Source organism: Sminthopsis crassicaudata, chromosome 3, assembly GCF_048593235.1.
Source record: "Sminthopsis crassicaudata isolate SCR6 chromosome 3, ASM4859323v1, whole genome shotgun sequence".
In the NCBI taxonomy this organism is placed as follows: Eukaryota; Metazoa; Chordata; class Mammalia; order Dasyuromorphia; family Dasyuridae; genus Sminthopsis; species Sminthopsis crassicaudata.
This window is the reverse complement of record NC_133619.1, coordinates 601,497,766-601,516,794: the sequence shown is the minus strand read 5'-3', so window position 1 is coordinate 601,516,794 and position 19,029 is coordinate 601,497,766. Positions and strand designations below refer to the sequence as shown.

At 41.2% G+C, this 19,029-nt stretch overlaps 1 protein-coding gene across 5 annotated transcripts in view; it reads right to left on the bottom strand.

Annotated features, from left to right (window-relative positions):
• Nucleotides 1–9,624, bottom strand: part of SRSF4 (serine and arginine rich splicing factor 4) — a 30,164-nt gene extending 20,540 nt beyond the window's left edge. For 2 of the 5 annotated variants that reach the window (XM_074305547.1, XM_074305550.1), the window contains exon 1: nt 9,313–9,563. Coding sequence is in view for 1 of the 5 variants with exons in the window: in XM_074305545.1 (XP_074161646.1) it covers nt 9,313–9,419 (107 nt within the window). In the remaining 4 variants the exon portion in view is untranslated. Of the gene's footprint in view, nt 1–2,786; nt 2,889–3,119; nt 3,237–9,312 lie in introns of all 5 variants that reach the window. The other 3 variants (XM_074305549.1, XM_074305546.1, XM_074305545.1) reach the window with 3 other exon arrangements.
• Nucleotides 9,625–19,029: the final 9,405 nt, after the last annotated feature.

Sequence of the window (19,029 nt, the reverse complement as noted above, 5' to 3'; positions counted from 1 at the left end):
TCTGAGGTTTTGAGTCAAGGCTGAGTGCTTTATCTACTATACCGACAGCTGCCTCTGATGACTCAGGGCTGGGACTGAATGAGATTCATATGAAAGGTTAGTTAGTTAAAAAAAATTGTAATCACCACAAAAAGGGTTGAGAAGGGTGACCAGAAAGATCTTTGTATATGGATTAGTTGAAATCAGAACAAACAGGAAGTGAGGTATATAGGCTTCAAAATCTCACAAAGTTTGAGATGGTATCCCATGGTGTTCACAATATGGTAATTTAAAATTTTGATGTTGAACTAAGTAATATAGAAGGATTTGATTTCTAGACAATAATCAAAGGCATGTATGACTAGTAAGGGAGGTGGGCTGTTCATACAATGAGGTAATCTAAGAGTTATATTGGTACTCTAGATATAGGAAAGCTTCCAGTGCAATGGGTGGAGACTATATATATAGGATATTTAAAGGAAGAAAATTAAAAGGATAAGATATATCTGGTGTATAGTATAAGTTGGGACCCAAACTGATGCCCTTGATGGAATAAACAGTCTTCAGGTAATATAAATATACATATATGTGTCTATGTATAAGAGACACATTTATACTTTTATCTCTTTCAACTTACTGATATTAACTCAGATTATGAATGAATAAGTATCAGAAACAAAGGAATTAAATCTGTATTTGTGGGTCAGTTGAAATTGAAGATTCTTCCAAATATTTAAGTAAAATAGAAGTGTCATTAGCATTACTAACCTAAGCAATACCAATGGATCCAGAATTAGAAGAAGGGCTTGGATATCTACTCAAACGGCTTCACTTTTATAAGTGAAGTATATATATATATACTGAAGTATATATGTATACTGAAGTATATATATATATATATATATATACTTATAAAGTAAAAAAAAAAATTAGTCTTTCTTTCTCTAGCAAAAAAATTTTTGTGATACTACTAGTGTTGCATCACATGCAGTTTGCCTTTCTTCATTCACTGTGGATAATCTTTCCATCCTGCTTTGTCAAGTGGAGAGAGGAATCACAATGAACCAAACAAATCTGAGTGCAAAGAAAGCCAACGTGTTAACTGAAATTTTGCCAAGGAGACATTTATGGCATAGAAGTAAGAATTCTGGATTTGGAATCAGAGGTCCTGGGTTTGAATTCTACAGCTGCTCCTTATCACATGTGTGTTGGTGGCCAAGTGAACTGCCTTCATTATATTCACTGCCAGAATAAACTAATCTAAAAAAATATATTGGTGAACGAACAAACCAATAAAATCTCATAATGTAGTTATAGAGATGCCATTTACCTCAAGATCAGACAACTTTCTTCCATTCTCTTCAAGCAAAATATGATAAAGACTTCACTTTATGACTGAACTTTGGGTAGAAAAAGTCTAATCTAGAGCTTTATGTAGGTGCCAAAAGGACAGGATTACCCACCACTTAAAATAAAAAAGCTAGGTTTGAAAGTATTTCACTATCAATGAGAGATTTTGAATTATAATCAAAACTCGCCTCATTTTGTAGGCATCTGCCTCTATACTCATTTTTTTTGTGTCACCGTTGTCTCTGTCTGAAGTTACTTTGCCATTCTGAGCTCAGTTTCTTCCTTTATAAGTATAAACTTATACTGCCTATGCTTCAGAGAGCTATTGTGATCAAGGGACTTTGTACACCAGATAGCACTACACATATAGGAGCTATTCTCTGTGCTTGCACCTAAGCCCTGTTTCTATTTTTATTCAATAAAGCAATTCTCTTTTCTAGTCATTGTACCTACAATTATGTAAAATATGAGTAACAAATTTTAACCTAGGTGATTATATACCTCTGTAAATAGTAAAACTATTACTTTGGTTTTTATAAGTCAGAATCAAACTGCTCCTCTCCATGGAATAACTGGTCTTCAAGGATTTAGGGAAAAGGGAGGTGAGCATGGGGATGATTTTGGAAAAACATGTCCACACCTGTGTCCACTTTAATTTACTGACACTTAATAACATTAAATTGAGCTTAAGGGTAAATAGAATAAGAGGTGTCATAAGAAAAGGGACTGAATATTCCCTCAAGTCATAATGAAGTTCATGCAAACTCCATTACAAATTAAAAACAATTTCCCAAACATAAGACTTGAAAGATTAAAAAAAAACAACCAAAAAAAAAAACAAAAACAAAACACCCCACACTATTTTGTAATAATTAAAAAGCACCTCTCCATCCCAAATGATTAGGACTAGTGAATGAATTAAAATACCTAAAAGGCCCAATTTCCTTACTCCAGCAAGTGCTTTCAAAGTACTATCTACCACCAGCACAGAAAATATAAATTAGTTTATATTTAACACAAAGACAAGAATGACATGCCAGGCTATGGAGATCCTATGGAGGAGCCCATGTTTAGTCCTTCACTCTTAGGATCTTTTATGACTGGTCGGTTCTGGGAACTGATACTGGGACATCAAGCATTTTACTTCTTACTCTTGTTGGTGCATGTCCTACCCAGGTCAGCCACAACAAAATCATTACCATCTTACAGCTCTTCAGAGAATGGTGTGATGAGCACTTCTGGTCTCAGTCCAGGGTCAACATCATAAAAATCACCGTCTCACTTGGCAGTTACTGGTCCCCTTGCTGGTAGTCTCAGCAGAGAGACCAAAGACTGAATGGGCTGTGGAACCTGAACTACCCTCTCACTCTTAAGAGGCAGCCCCTGAAGGTCAGGGCCAAGCCACCCTGGAAAGGCGTGAGTGAGGGAAGCTTTGACTGCCACTGCCCATGCTGTACCTGGTCTGTGAATAAATAGGTCTTCAGTCTCCAGGGTTGTCAATGACTCATTTTGTAACCTTGGGCAAGCCACTTAACCTCTCTGTGCCTCAGTTTCCCCATCTGTAAAAAATAGGGACAACACTTGTTTGTAAAGCACTTTGATATCCTCAGTTGAAAAAAAAATCATACAAATGCATGCTATTAGAAAAAAAAAATTCCAACGATTTTACCTTACAAATATACAAAATACCACCACCACCATCAATATCACCTTGGCTGTTCAGAGCACCTTTCTTCTGAGGAGCTCAAAGTACTGTCTATATGTTAAGCCCAATCTTCTGCTGTGGTTACCTGGAGGTATCCAACAATACTGGATCCCAAAATCAAATAATATCTTGGATTTATCCAGCACTTGTCTTCTAAGGAGTGATAAAAGCTTCATGTATCCCATTTATTCATATGACACCCCTGTGAGGTAGAAAGGGGGAGGGGAGCACATATTATCCTCATGTTACAGATGGTTAAGCTGAGGCAGTTAGTGCTTAAAAATGACTCGCCCAAAAATCACACTGCAAGTCAATGGATACACCAGGTTCAAATTCCAAGTGTCTCAGTTCAGTGCTTCATCCACAGTGCTTGATATTTTAGGTGTCTTAATGTTTTAATTTGATACATGAGTCCTGGAATAAATTTTTTTTTAAACAATGGAAACAAGAGACTAAACAAAATACTTTAAACAACAAGAACACATTTTAATAATGATTTTTTTAAAAGTCATCAAGTTCAAAAAAAGTATCCACATATGGAATATTTATAATATAAACAACTTGAGGACTGTCATACAAGTCTTAGGAGATGTCACCTAACAATGACTGAAAAACAGACTTAGCAGAATCTCATGATGAGCTATTCTTTTGCCTGTAAATGACTCAGGATAAAGTGCTTGAGTATTCTATGGCCCCTCACACTAGTAGGGGAGCTTCTAAGGCAGCAGTCAGGCCAGATTTTAATAAGCGTCTCTTCCTCTATTAAAATACCAATGAATCTTTAAAAACCCAGAAATTTAGGAATCCATCTTCAACTTTAACTTTAAACAACAGGATTGGCCAAACCCTTCATTAGGTGAAAAACTTCAAAGTGGTTCTTAGGAATTATAATAAAATTATAGAGAACCAAATGCCCTAATTCTCATATAACCCAACCATGTCATTTCTGTTCATATTGGCTCTGAATGACATTCTAAGCTACTCCTTAGGATGAAGTTAACACACAAACATGAAAAAGAGAACAAGGGCCCCAGTGGTAACACTGCTCATTATATTACCACCATAAAAAAACTAATTATTTAAGTTGTTATCTGTTATTTTCAGGGAAGGTAATTACTTATGATTAATCACATCTTATAACCTGAATTATCAAAATCAAACAAACTTGCTCCCTCAATAATAATTTTGCTTTTGCTGCACCTGCTCTACAGGACAAAGGATCAAAATGACAAAAGCCAGGTCATATCAGGGATCATACCCACCTACACAAACCATTCTAAATTGTCCTGGCCTTGGGGCCAGCAGAGATTCAGACCACTGACCACTCATCTACTATATATATATATGTGTGTGTGTATAAAATGATCACTGTTGCTCAAGGTGACCCTATGGAAAAATCCTCAATGAAAAGATATATACTCTATTTACAAAACGTAGGAAAATATACTAAAACATTTAAGCCAAATTTTCCACAACATGAGTTTCCTAACTAATTCTCCATTAAAGGAAAACTCAAATAAACAAACCATCTTACTGTCTGAGAATATTGGTTAATCAAGGGTCATGATAGTATGAAACACAGATCCTCAAAGTACTGGCTAAACCTCAGCCTCAAAAAACATACTTAAAAGTTATTTATTTCATGTCTTCAAGTAGTGAACAATGGCAGCCCGCTCATTTTCAGATTTATTCTTCTCTAAATGCCAAGTGGTTAAGAAACAGAAAACAACCCATAGACACACATTCCAGTCACTATTAATTTGCTAAGGCCTACTAAAAATAAAGATATAAAAACTATCTTTAAGATGATTCTGGTACTATGGTCATTTATACATTTCAAAGCTGTTTTGAGCGGACCAGCTAACAATCTGTTTCAACAACCTACTGACCCCAAAATATGGGCACTTTAATTAAGATATTTTAGACTGTTGCTGAATTTATGGCAAATCCACTCATAAACACAAGATTTCATAAGGCTAAGTAATAGTAGATGTCACTAAATTTCATTAACTGAGGCTAATTACAACATTCAGAAGGTAGCACAGCCACAGAGTCCAGGTCTTTACTCACAGTATACTCAAAAGTTTTGTGAGGTGATCCAACTTTATAGAGCAGTTTGAACTTTGTCTGCTCCTGCCTACAGAAAGAAATTCACCATTCTATCAGTAAGAAGAGTGATTAAGAACTAACAACAAAAACTCCAGCAAACAAGCCAAGCCCTCCTCCCCTCCAGCCCTACAAAACAAAGAGAAAGCTACCTATGCAATTAGTATTTAGCTTTCCGGACATACACGCTACACATGGAGTAAAGAAGATCTAAGTGCAAATCCTGCCTCTGACACTGAATATTTTTGAGCCTGATTTCCCCTCATCTGAAAAGTAGGTATACTACTATGTTTGTAATAAGTACATACTTCACAGGGTTGTTTGTGCGTCTCCAATAATCCCATTTGGGTTTTGCAAACCTTAAAAGTGCTATTATTTTTAAGACTTAAAACCCATGAGTAGAAAGCATCTGATACCACTTTGGAGCTGCTGGTACAAAGAGAAAAAACTCCAATGAACTTGATAGGGTCTAGAATGGTTCTGCCTGAAAGGAGAATGAACCTACAATTTCAGAGGCCCTCCATAACAGGGTACAGATCTTACAGGTTTTGTCTATGAATGGAAATGTATTCGTCTAAATTACAAGGTAACTTGTAATTTAGCACAGCACAAAGCGAAACACTGTTGCCCTGAGTTGCCTGGTATACCAAAAGGGCATGCACTGTTTCCCTCCTCTTCTTCAACAATATTTAATGTAGCCCTGACTCTTACTTTCTAAGTTTTGTACACCTTTTGTAAAAATGAAATTTCCCATGCTTCACTAGTACTGAACTCTTCAAGACAAATTTCTCATCTCTATGCAAAATTCCAGCCGGTGAAGACAGAATTGTTTCTCTTTCAAAACTAATTTTCTCCTTCCTACCCATAATCCTCTTACTAGGAAGCACTCCCTTTCCTGGCACCCAAACCTATAAACTTGCAATTTAAGGTTCTCTTTTTCAGTTGATTATGCAGAAACAGCATATATAGTACAATGGGAAAAAAAGCACCCAGGAGGCCTAAGTTAGAATCCTGTCTCTCTCTCTCCAGCTATGTAGGCAAATCACTCCACTTCAAGTGCAAACTAAGAATTATATTTGCACCAGCTGCCAGTTCCCCAAGATTGGTGTGAAGAGGAAAGCACTTGAAAACTTTGTAACCTTAAAGTGTTATATTAAGATACTATTTTATTATTAGTTGCTAATCACACCATTTTTTCCTTTCTTACTTACTCTTTCCGTGCTGTACTGCTACTTTCACATCTTAAACTAGGATTAGGATCAACTCTTGGCTGGATAATGTCCCTAATGTTGGTCTCATTTTCTTCAAATTCTCCTTTCCTATTAATCCTGACTGCTGCTACAACTTCATCTTTGGTACATGTCCTTTGGCCAATATCACTTCTATCCTTTATTTTAGTTGATGGCTTCTGCCTTTTAAATGAATATTAATTTTAATGACAAAGATAATCCTTCCTTATGATCATCTTTCAATTAATTTTAAATCTCTATGAACTTAATTCTCACTTCTCCCCAAACACCCAATTTTCCTTATAGGACATGAAGTATCTGTATAATGACAGGATGGGAGATGAGAGTACTTAAAAGTGTGTACACTTTTAAGGCTTCTGGAACGGGATCCATTCTTCTTAACTATTTCACTTCCCTAACAACTCTACTCTACAAATGAAAGCCTTTTGATTCCTATGTATTACTGTTTTCATAGTAAAAGCTTTATAATGAACTTTAAAGTTTGTATTCATTCATAATTTTGATGTTCAAATCCTTTGTTGATTTTTAACAAATTCTGTTTTACTAGTATCCCACCGATACTTCTATCAAGCTAAGTTACTGGATGTCTGACATTGGGATTCTTCTTCCTATATTCTCAGTGAAGTTTTCCTCAAGTTCTCAAACTAAAAGTGATCTCTTCCTTTTGAGATCTTAAAGTACTGCACATATTCTAAGTAACAGTTATCTGTGAACATGACCTATCTCCCCCCTACTAGGTTAGTGGCAGAGCCCATGCCATATTTATCATCTTCTGCCCTCAACAAAGCAGATGTGTAAGAAATGTTCGCTCTTGTTCTTATCTAACCTGAGGATTGCTAATCAGGGGCTCCCATTATGACCAGGATAGTGCTTATTTTACCACCCAACAAGCTACCATTTCCCCCTCAACTCAGTAGTATATTATGCTTACTTCTGTATTATAACAATATTCATATCTTAATTCTAAGAGGCAGCTTGATGTAGTGGATAAAATACTAGATATGAAGAAAAAGACCTGAATTTGATTCTAGTCTTTATGATCATGGACATATCACTTATCCTTCTAGAACCTCAGTTTCCTTATCTGTAAAATGGGGAATAATACTTCCCCTACCTACCTCACAAGATTGTTTTAAGAAAGTGTTGTGCAAACCTTAAAGTGCAAATATAATTTTGAGTTATTTTTATTTAAACTATACATTGAGCTCCATATGGCAGAAGAGTCATCCATCCCTCACTATTCTATATTCCCATACAATAATTTCATCACAGTGGTAGGCACTCTGTTAGTATGTAACATAACAAAATGATCAGAATACCTGCATAGTATACTACTAACTCACATTGTATCCTAATAAAAAAAATTGTTTATTTTCAGTTGCTTGAAAATAAGGGGAAAAACTATGACTTGATCTCAATTTAATCTCCTTAACTGTTAGTCTCTCTCAACTAGACTCTGTAAAAAGCATTAAAACATTAACCTTAAATCCTGAGTGTATGTTGTACACCAGTCCAATTCAAATAAAGAAATATTCATTAACCTGACCAAGAACACACATGTGATAAGTCTTAAACCTTCAAAGTCCTACTCTATGTAATTTGGTGTTTTTATTTACCTATATGGGAAGAGGAATGGATATTGATCAACATTTACTAACGAATTTTCTTCCAGATAATTCCTTTGGGTGATCATCTCCCAGCAAACTTTAAAACTCACTACTTTATACTAAGAGCAGCCAAGTTTTCCATAATATACAACCTATGTTTAACAAACTTTCAGAATCTATTAAACAGTGTAACATGTAACAGTGTTACACGAGGGAATAAAGTGCAAGCACATAGCAAAGGGCTAGTTTGTTCTCTACCCTTTTCCTCCCACCCCTATTCAGGTCTCCCCAGAAAACTAACTTTCAGAGACTTCTTTTAATACTCAAGTTTGTCTTTTCATTTTTGTACAATTTCCCTCTTCTCAAGTCCCACCATTAATGTGTTGTTTTTGTTCTAAGTCCCTGTCGTTCCCCCTCCACCCCCTCATTCTCACTTGGGTAACATTCAATCCCTGGACTCACAATGCCCTCTTCACATTTTAACTCCTGATCTAAGAGACCTTCTTCTGGCTCAGTTGTCAGACCGAACCATTAAATGCGTCCTTTCAGGCAGCTCTTTGGGGGTCAATAAATTGAAAAATACTCAAAACCGTGCGCCTTCGTCTCCTTACAGACAACAGCAGAGGCGGTTCCCCCCTATTCAAAGTAAATTCTCTGACCGTACACTTTTCAGAAACACTCAAAGACAGGCACGAGGTAACTGAATAGAGCTCCTTCAGAGCCAAGAGGATGCTGACCTGCCGTGGAGAGGGGATGGTGAAGGCCATGCTTTCGCCAAGTGTCACTACTAGACTGAGTGGACTTGAATCTCCCGCCCAAATGAGCTTGGCACATGGCAAACGTGGCAGAGCCTCTGTGCCCGAGGTCGGGTACCCCGGGAGGATGCCCGGTGCCCCGTTATTCTGGGGGGAAGTGGAGAGGAACAAGAGATTCTAGTTGTTGGTATCCAGCGCGCTTCGGCTTCCCAGCAAAGGAAGCACTAGGCCCTCGCCCCGGTGTTCCCCTCCTCTGCCGGCCTCCCGGCCCGCTTCCTTTTCTCCCCATCCCACCCAGGTCCCAGGTCCTCCGGGCCGCTCCCCATCCCCTCCCCCGCCCGCCCCGAGTCTCCGCTCTGCGCAAGCGCAGTCGGAACCCGGGGCCTACTCCGGCCCCCCGAGGCGCCGCAGCGGCGGCGGCACCGGGGCCAGGAGGTGAAGTGGCTGTCCCCCCCGCGCGATCCCAGAACCCCAGCCCCGGGGCCTCCCCGGCGTTCTGGGGCCCGACACCCCCACCGGCCCCGGCCGGCTCTCTCCCGCCATTTCGCCGCCCGCCTCACCCGTTCTTCAGATCCACCTCCAGGATCTTCCCGTAGCCCTTGAAGAACCGCTCCACGTCCCGCTCCCGAGCCTGGTAGCTCAGACGGCCAATGTAGACCCGCGGCATCCCGGCGGCGGCGGCGGCTGCTTCCCCCACCCCCACCCCCTCAGGCGGCGGCCGGCTGGCTGTCCGCGACGAGGCTGGAGCGCGGCGACGGCGGGGCGACGGCGGCGGCAACGGGCGGGCGGGAGGACGCAGGCGAATCCGGGCGACGTAGGCGAGCACGCAGCGCGCGCGCCGCCGCGGCGGCCGTGAGCCCTCTTCCCCACCCTCCTGGCCCCGCCCCTCACATTTCGGAAGGATAACAGGAAGGGGGTGGAAACATAGGTCCGGAAGAGACGCGCGCGTGCCCGGGCAGGCTTTCCGCTCGGTCCGAGAGCGAGGGAGGGACGGAGGCGAGGCCGGGACCACGTGACCGCCAGCACCTCGTTCCCTGCCCGCTGCTGCTGGGGCATTTCCCGAGCGGACTAACGTCCCGGGAAAAGCCAACCTGGTTGGTTCCGCTCCTTAACTTCCAAGGTTCTTTCCGCTGCTCCGGGTCGGTGTCCAGGCCAGAGCCCTCCGTCGTCAGCTTGTGCTCGAGCACTTCCTCGGATGGGGAGCTCACTCCCACTCCGGAGACGGGGTCCCCGCTCACATTCCAGTCCCTTATTTAAGGATTAACTGGAGAAACCGGACATGGCTCACTTTGGCCCGGTTCCGGCCCTCAGTTTCCTTCTCTGACCCTGAGGGGGTTGTTCTAGATGTCCTCGGGCCCCTTCCTCCCAGATTTAAGGCCCTAAGATTGGGGGGGGTCACATGAATTGTATTTCAGAGTGCCCGGCGCTAAGGAGGGGAATGCGGCTCCTTCGAGCCTTCTCCCATGGGCCTCTTGGAACGCTGTGCTCGAGGCTAGAGGCAGGGCCCGGAGTCACCAGGATCCAACCCGACACCAGGCTTTCCGGCCCGCACAACACGGGTAACAGTACACCCATCTTCAGGTTGTGGGGATTAAACGAGATAGGATAGGTCAGAGGTTTTATGTGCCGAGAACTTGAGAAGTATCTCCTGTTACTTCAGGGCTGAAGGGAGTGCCGCTATTCTACACATGGAGACTGGGTCAGGACGAAGTTAAGTGGCATGCCAAGGACCACACTGCTGGCTTCTCATCGGGGCCAGGACTGTCAGTCAGCGCCTCTGCCGTGTTAGGGTGCGCACGGAGGAGAATGGTCACGTGGCTCAGGGAAGCAGGGCCGAACTCGGGGTCACTGGACCTTGGCAACTTTGGACACAAATTTCCTAAATGGACAAAGGAAGGTTTTGGATTAGTTGACCTTTGATTGATTAGCTGAGTTCAAATCCAAAAACCCATTTGCGATTTTCTTGCCAGATGGTGGGATGGTTTGCCATTGACTTCTCCATCTCATTCTATAATTGGGGAAATTGAGGCAGCCAGAGGTAAATTGACTTGCCTAGGGAGACGGGGTAGGAAGTGTCCGAAGATAGGTTCAACTCGGGTCCCGACTGCCCACTGCAGCCCCTAGCTAGGGCAGTTAGTGCAGGGGGTAGAGCATGGGAAGTTTAGCAGGAGACCATGAAGCGGATGCCCCCTGAGGCGTGACCTCCCTCGCACTGTCTTCCCTGTGGCTCCTCCTCAGCCTTCAGATGCCCTGCTCACTGATCCCCAACTACCCAGACTGGACCCCATTCTCCCCAGGCCCTTTCCTCAGTCTCTACTTGCTTCTTGTGATCGTCTGCATGGAGAAGCCTGTCGGGATCCACTCTGACATCTCTTCCTGGTTAGACCCAAGAGAAACGTCTCCCTTGTGTCTACACTCACTCTGGCCTTGTCTCCTCCAGGAAGCTCTTTGGGAGCAGCCTTTGTTTCACTCTCCAATGTGCAGCCCCTGGGGTGGAAGGTGTTTGATAAATACTTGTCATTGAGAGACTTCAAGATTGGAGGCTCCAGCTTTCACACCCAGCCCTGATTTCTCTTCACCCCAAGTAGGGCTGGGGGTGATGGGAACAGGAAGGGGGAGCCCCAATCTCTCTGCCTTAGGTAAAAGGCCTCCATAGTCCCCCTATTATTGCAGACGGCAATGCCATCCCCCTTCCTTAGGCTCACTAACTAGGAGTCACCCTGGATCTCTCACAAACTCCCCTCCCGTGATCCTCTCTGTGGCTAAGACCTGCCTAGGTCGCCTTTGCAACATCTTTTTAGTGTGCCCCCCTTCTCTTCTCCCCTCTTACCTGTATTATTCTGATAACCTGGTGGTGGGTCTGCCTGTCTCAAGCCTCTCCCCACTCCAATCCAGCTTCCAGAGATTCAGCTATTACCACTTCACCACCCTCTTCATTTACTCTCAATGGCTTCCTATTACCTCCAGGATCGAATAGACAATTCTGTTTAGCTTTTAAAACCCCTCATGAAGCCTTCTTCCTGCCTTTCCTGTCTCTTCACTTTACATTCTGTCCCACCCGGTGACACTGCTCTCCCCTTATTGTTCCTTAAACAAGACATTCTGACTGGGCATTTCCATGGGCTGTCCCCCATGCCCTTCGTGACTCCGGGTCCTGGGTTCTAGCCACGTGCCACTGTCCCCTCTTTCCTCATCTTTATCTCAGGTGTCTTGACTCCCTTGAAGCCTCAGCTACAGTCCTGTCTTCTATAATTGTTAATCCCAGTGAGTTCTCCGAGACTACCCCCTGCCTCCTTTTATTTTCAGAATCTCGAGTTATAGATATGGATAGAAATATAGCTTGCTTGTCCATAGCTTTTGTGCATAATGCCCTTCCCCATCTTCTGAGCTTTGAAAGAAGGAACTGTAGGCAGTTCTCTTTTATTGGGATGTTGAGGAGGACTGGAGGGCAAGGTGGGGGGCATTCTAATTTTCTGTCCCAGATGTCCCTGCAGATCCCAGGGATTAGGTCCTGTAACCTTGGTCCTGAGTCTTCCCCTGACTCATTTCAACCTGAATGGCAAGCTGGAGGCTCAGCACTCAAGACTGGCAGCCCTGGAGTGAGGTGATGGAGGGGGAGGAGGAGAGCTCATCCTTTTGCTCCTGCTCTTGACTGTCTCTGAAACCAGAGAACCCACATGGAACAGAACAGTGGGAGGCCAGGTCACCCAACAAACCAGGCAGTCCCCATCTCAAGTGCCTGAAACTTAAAAAAAAGACTACAGCATCCGAGCTGGAACATCAGAGCTATCAGACCACGACTTCTCTCAGTCTCTAGGCTGCCTCTGGATCACTAGGAATGCACAGAGACCTAGATATGGCATCAGGAAAACCTGAGTTCAAATTTGACCTCAGATATTAGCTAGCTGTGGGACCCTGGGCAAGTCACTTAATCCCTGTCTGCCTCAGTTTTCTCAGCTATAAAATGGAATAGTAATAGCATCTCTACCTCTCAGGGTTGTTGTGGGGAATGAGCTAAAATAACATTAGATAAGCACCTAGCACAGTGTAAATAAACATTATATAAATGTCAGTTATCGTCATTATGATATGAAAAATGGAATTTAAAACTTTTATAAAATGATTAAGAATAAAATCAGAAGAACAAGAACAATTACTACAATAAAGCACTATGAAGACAAACAAGTCTGAAAGATGTAAGGACTCTAAACAAAACAATGATTATGACTCCAGAGGACTGATGATGAATATTTTTTCCAACTCTTGACAAGAATGTAGGGTACAGAAATTCACATATGTATGTGTGTGTGTATATATATGTATTTCTGTTATATATATGAATACACACAAATATATTTACACGTAACCAATGACAAATTTGTTTTGCTTAACTTTGTTACAAGATTATTTTTCTTTTCTCTTTTGTTCTAGTGGAGTGGATAATGCAAAGGAGAGAATATAGATCTCTTTTGATTAAAAAAATTTTGACATTTAAAAATTAAGAGGTGGGGGGGAGGTGCTATAAGTGTGGAATATTGTAAGCACTTTCAGATGAGACCACAGGATTATTAATTTGGTTAAACTGTTTTACTTTTTAATAAAAGAACTCTCATGGGGGGTGGCGGGGTGGGATGTAATTCTGGAAAAGTTTTTAATGTAAAAAAATGCATCATTACAACTCAAAAAAAAAAAAAAAAGTAAGTTGTAGATAACTGGAACTCTGAAAAGGTATACTTGAATCTAGGTCACCAAGGTGCTTAAAGTTAAGCATATACTTAGTACTTAGTATGGTGATGTAATGGTTGTGCATGCATTGTAGTGATGTAATGACAGGCAGACATTTAAGGGAGTCTCAGGCACAGAAGACTCTCTTTCAGCCACAAACACAAGAGAAGACGCCAGATTCCAGACTCCATCTTGGACCAGCCTTGTGGTGGCTCTCCTGCCTCCACTCCTCCACTAAGACTAAGGACTGAACCCAAGGTCCTCCAGAAAGCTAGTCTAGACATTACATTTTGGCGCCCAACATAAGCAGGCCCAGAAGTTAAGGGAGATTCTGAAAGGGGGAGATCTGCAGAACTAGCACCATACTGAAAATTGGCAGCCAGGTTAAAAGAAACATAGATGTTTTTGGAAGAACCTTTCCCTGCTCCCTGCTGCTCTTATGCCTAAGGGATGGAGTCAGAGCAGGGCTTAATCCCTGGCTCTGCCTCAGAACTGTGCATTCTATCATTCATCAATAACGTGCCCTATCCTAGGACCTGAGAGGTATGAGGAATTAGTAGTGAAGGGAAGAGAATATGAGCTCCTAACTATTGCTGCTCATAATCCCACAATCCCAGCTGAAGGGATGTTTGCTAATATTTAAGCAATAGTTGTAGGTCTTCCCAAGGGTGACGGTAAATCTGAAATAGATCTTGGCAGGGCTCAGGTGCACCCCAGCTTCAGAGAGGAGGAAACAAGTAGCAATGACTTAAGTTCCTCCCTTTGTGACATAAAGTGGACCTCTTGTTTACTCTATTGTCCAGAAAGAAACTGGGGATCCAGTGCCACAGAGAAGGTGCAGAACCAGTATCAAAAAATTGTTCTTCAGCCTGGAAAGTTGGCACTGGAGTCACAGAGCCAGCCAGACTCGGGTCTGTTCTCTTAACCACGGCCCTGCCTGAATCTAGGTTAAGTTCTCCCCATCTGGTTCAGGATCCTGAACTTCCTGGGGCTGCTTCCTTTGCACTCAGTCTTCAGCCTTTGTCGGGCTCTTCTCAGTCCATATGAAGGCATTAACAATGGATGAAATACCCAGTAATCTGTAGAATTGTTTATATAGTCTAGCTCATTTGAGTCTTGATACTAGCAGGTGGAGAGCATAAGCAGCAGCCCTCTAAAAGCTGATGAAATTCTGATGATAACTTTCCAAAGTCCGATTCATCGTCTATCTCAAAATGAGGGTGAAAAGCCAGGGAATGTCATCCAGGGCGAGGTACATGAGCTTGAAGATGGACAGGTGGGGAGGAGCCCTGATGTAATGTTCGGGCTAGTTTTCTGGAATGCAGGAGGCAGGAGAGCCACCAGGAGGATGGTCAAAAATGGAATCTCTTATTTCCACTTCTCTCAGCCGGCACATCAATTATGTGTGAACTAGAGAACCACTACATCAACATGCTAAGTACTAAGTATATGTATACTAGAGAACCATCATGTCATCAATTCCATTGAATTAATAACTTGTTGGAAGTATCCTTGTTTCAAGTATACTTCTCCAGTTTTTTGATCTATAGATCTGTAGAGATCTCCTCTACACCCCCAAGGTCTCTGGCAACAGACTTGGGGTGCTACAATCCAATGAAACTTCCACAAACCCAAGACAGACCCAGGGCAAATTAAGATAGTAAACTGGCAAGACTTGAAACTAGTGATGATTAGCTTGACCTGGGAACAGCCACATGAACAGTGTTCTCTCACATTCTGGTCCTCCCCAAAGGCAAGACCCATAGGAACAAATCAGAAGTACCAGTACTTGTTGGAACTGCTTCAGTGCAGAGAGCACTGGGGCAAAGTATGAAGTGGACTGAAGGATTGAATGCTTGCATTATGAAACAATGCTATGTCAGAAGGAAAGTGAAAATAGATATTATTAGCTGTAAGCAGAAGGTTTCTTCCTGTTTTTTGTCCTCAGCATCCTCAACTTGAACAGACTGCTGACCAGATAATTTAAAAAAAAAAAAAAAGCCTCATCCTTGAGCCTTCTCAAAATAAGATTATGAAACCAAAGAGCTGCTAAACTCTTGAGGAAGGAAAATACTGAAGATTCTCAGGCCAATAAAAATACCTTAACTCCAAGTGCAGAAATTATCCCTAATAATGAAACAGATAACAGCAGCAGCATTTCAAATGATTTAGAAAAGGAGATGGGCAAACTTAGAATAGAATCCCAAAAAGCCCTTCTGAATCTAAATCGCAGGTCAATTATAGATCAAAACAGCAATTTAAAAAAAGCTTTTATCTGTGGTCACCATCACCAAGAAATTATCCTCAAATAATATTTGATGGAAAATGTAAAAAACATTTTAGGATTTCTGCCCAGTGGTATATGTAGCAATCATTGCCATGGTAAGAGCCAGAGAAAGAAAGGTAGAAATATAAATTAAAACCTATGGAAGGGAGTCCAGAAAACAAAGGCATCTCAGAAATGAGAACTTACCTTGACCAGCATTTGAGAGCAAAGGTTAAAGTGATATAAGAAGTTAACACAGGGCAAAGAATAAAATAATTCAATAATAATTAAAAACTTTAAAGCATCAATTCTCAAACTGTGAACCACAGATCTTTAGTATCCTTGAGGTCAAAAGCAATTTCACAATATGAATAATATGTTATTTATCCATTAAAATACCCTTCCCTGCAATTTCACAATATGAATAAGATATTATTTATCCATTAAAATACCCTTCCTTTTTATAAATGCCTATCTTTGTAAGGCCATTTTCTTCACAGATTTTAACTCCAACATGCAGCAGAAGTAGTTATGAGAATCCAGATCTCTTCAAAGATTTTCAAAAATATGTAAAACAATGTCACTTTTCACTTAATTCTTTTGGACAAAATATCTTTTGCAGAAAAATATGTTGACATATGGTAATTTATTATTTTAAAATTTATTAATTTTTATTTCTAATATTGGTAAAGATCAATAGTTATAACCAACAAAATAAAAGCTGTTATGAGTTTTTTTCTTTTAATTAAACAAAATCTTTGTTCTTTTTTATATTAAACATGCAGTTTCTCTATATACATTTCCACAATTATCATGCTGCACAAGAAAAATCAGATCAAAAAGGGAAAAAAAAGAGAAAGAAACAATATTATTTGTTTGCAAACAAAAAAGTAAAAGTACTATGATTCCTACACTCAGTCTTCCTTTCTTCTTTTTGGGTGCAGGTGGCTCTCTCTATCACAAGTCCATTGGAACTGGCCTGAATCACTTAGTACCGTTGAAAAGAATCACGTTCATCAGAACTGATCATCGAGTTGTTGCTATGTACAATGTTCTCTTGATTCTGCTCACTTCACTTAGCATCAGTTCCTGTAAGTCTCTCCAGGCCTTTCTAAAACTATCCTGCTGGTCATTTGTTACAGAACAATAATATTCCATAACATTCGTAAATCATAACTTATTCATCCATTCTCCAATTGATGGACAGTCACTCAGTTTCCAGTTCCTTCCCAATACAAAGAGAGCTGTCACAAACATTTTTGCACATATGGGTCCTTTCCCCCCTTTTAAGATCTCGGAATACAGACCCAATAGAGACACCACTAGATCAAAGGGTATGCACAGTTTGATACCCTTTTGGCATAGTTGTGAACCATTTTTAAGAGTATAAAAGGAGGGAGGCCTGAGGCTAAAAAATCCCACACCATGAAGCTGAAAATTGTATCAAATTGATCAACTACAATGACTTGGTTCTTTTGTACAATGAGGTGATTCAGGACAATTTCAATAGACTTGTGATGGAGAGAGCCACCTGCACCCAGAGAGAAGATTATGGGGACTGAATGTGGATCACAATATAGTATTTTCACATTGTTGTTGTTTGCTTGCTTTTCTTTTTCATTTACCTCCCCTCCTTTTTGATCTGATTTTTCTTGTGCAGTATGATAAATGTGGAAATATATTTAGAAGAATTGCACATGTTTAACCTATATTGGATTATTTGCTTCTATGGGAAGGGGAAGGTGGAAAGGGAGGGAGAAAATGTGGAATACAAGGTTTTGCAGAGGTGAATGCTGAAAACTCTCTTTGTATGTATTTTGGAAAACAAAAAGCTATTAAAAAAAAAGAAAATTGTATCAAATGAGAAACACAAAATGTATGTACATCAATAATTGGCAGGTGACATAAAAACAAATCAATTAAGAATGCTTTGCAAATGGTATAGTGCTTTATTTACATAAGGTATGATAAATCTCTGCAGGGTAGGTGGTTGATGGGCACATGGGGGAAAGTAGTCCCTTATGAGAGAAAAACCAAGTCTGAAAGTGTCTAGAGAGTCAGTGAAAAGCTGGCTGCTGGAACTAAGCTGGCCAGACCCATGCCATCCCACTCCATCCGCCTCCTTAGGCAAATCTACAAGGGCAGGTCTTCCCAAGCTAAGGCTATCTTGCTCCTCTTCCCCTGTTTGCTAGGATACCTACAACTCCATAGCCACAGTAGTAGAAGATCATAAATCTATTGCCAGAAGGGTCTTTAATAGTTATTTGGTCCAATTTTCTCATTTTACAGATGAGGAAACTGAGTCCCTGAGAAGTTAAGGACCTTTTAAGGTCACAGGTACTAAGTGACTATTTGAACAACCCAGGGTTTCTGGCTCTGGATGGTTCCACACTGCCTTCATTCCTTTGGATCTCAGAGTCTTGACCAGAAGGCAAAAGAAACTCTGAAAAAAAAAAAAGGCAGGGGGCAGCCTCATATACAATATTAATACTGGATTAGGAGCAATTCTGATGGTCTGGGGATAATCTGTGCCTTTCTTTGCCTCCATTACAATTTACTTTGAATTTGAAGGGGAGCAATTGGGGACAGGACAGAGCATTATTTGTAGCTATTAATCCCAAACTCTTTAATCATCTGGCTCAGTCCATAGCCAAATAGGATTTCCATTTACAAAATTTCTGACTATTCTGCTTCTTTATGAATATCTCCAGGGATGGTAGACTTGGTATTACCCAATTCATTTCACTCCTAGAGAGCACTAATGGTTTATAGTATGTTATATTTACATAGTATCCCATTTGATTTCCATAATAATTCTGTGAGGGGGTTATAATAGATATTATGAAATATTATATTTTACAGAGATGGAAATTGAAGCAGAGACTTGTCATCCGTGATCACATGTCAGTAGACTAAAATGAGCCTATAGCTTCTTGATTCCAAGTCCAGTGCTCTCCCTACCATACATATTGCCTTGGACACTTTCCCCCAAATGTGGGGTCAAAATCTGCCTGCTTGTTTCTTCCACTCAGTTGGTTGGGAACAAACTTCTGGGGGCCAAGGGCAAGTTTAATAATATCAGCAAACAAGCCTTACTTAGATGCATATTTCTCTCATGCTTATATTGCTGCCAGATCCCAATCACTAGGACTCTGGCACCTGGTTTGGGCTTTGTCTTTTTAAGGGTTTTCCTTCTGCCTACATGGTCAGAAATCTCAATGCACCATGTTAATGACGTTTTCAAACTCCTTGGAGTGATCTTTTCTGGGATTTCTCCCTCCCAGGG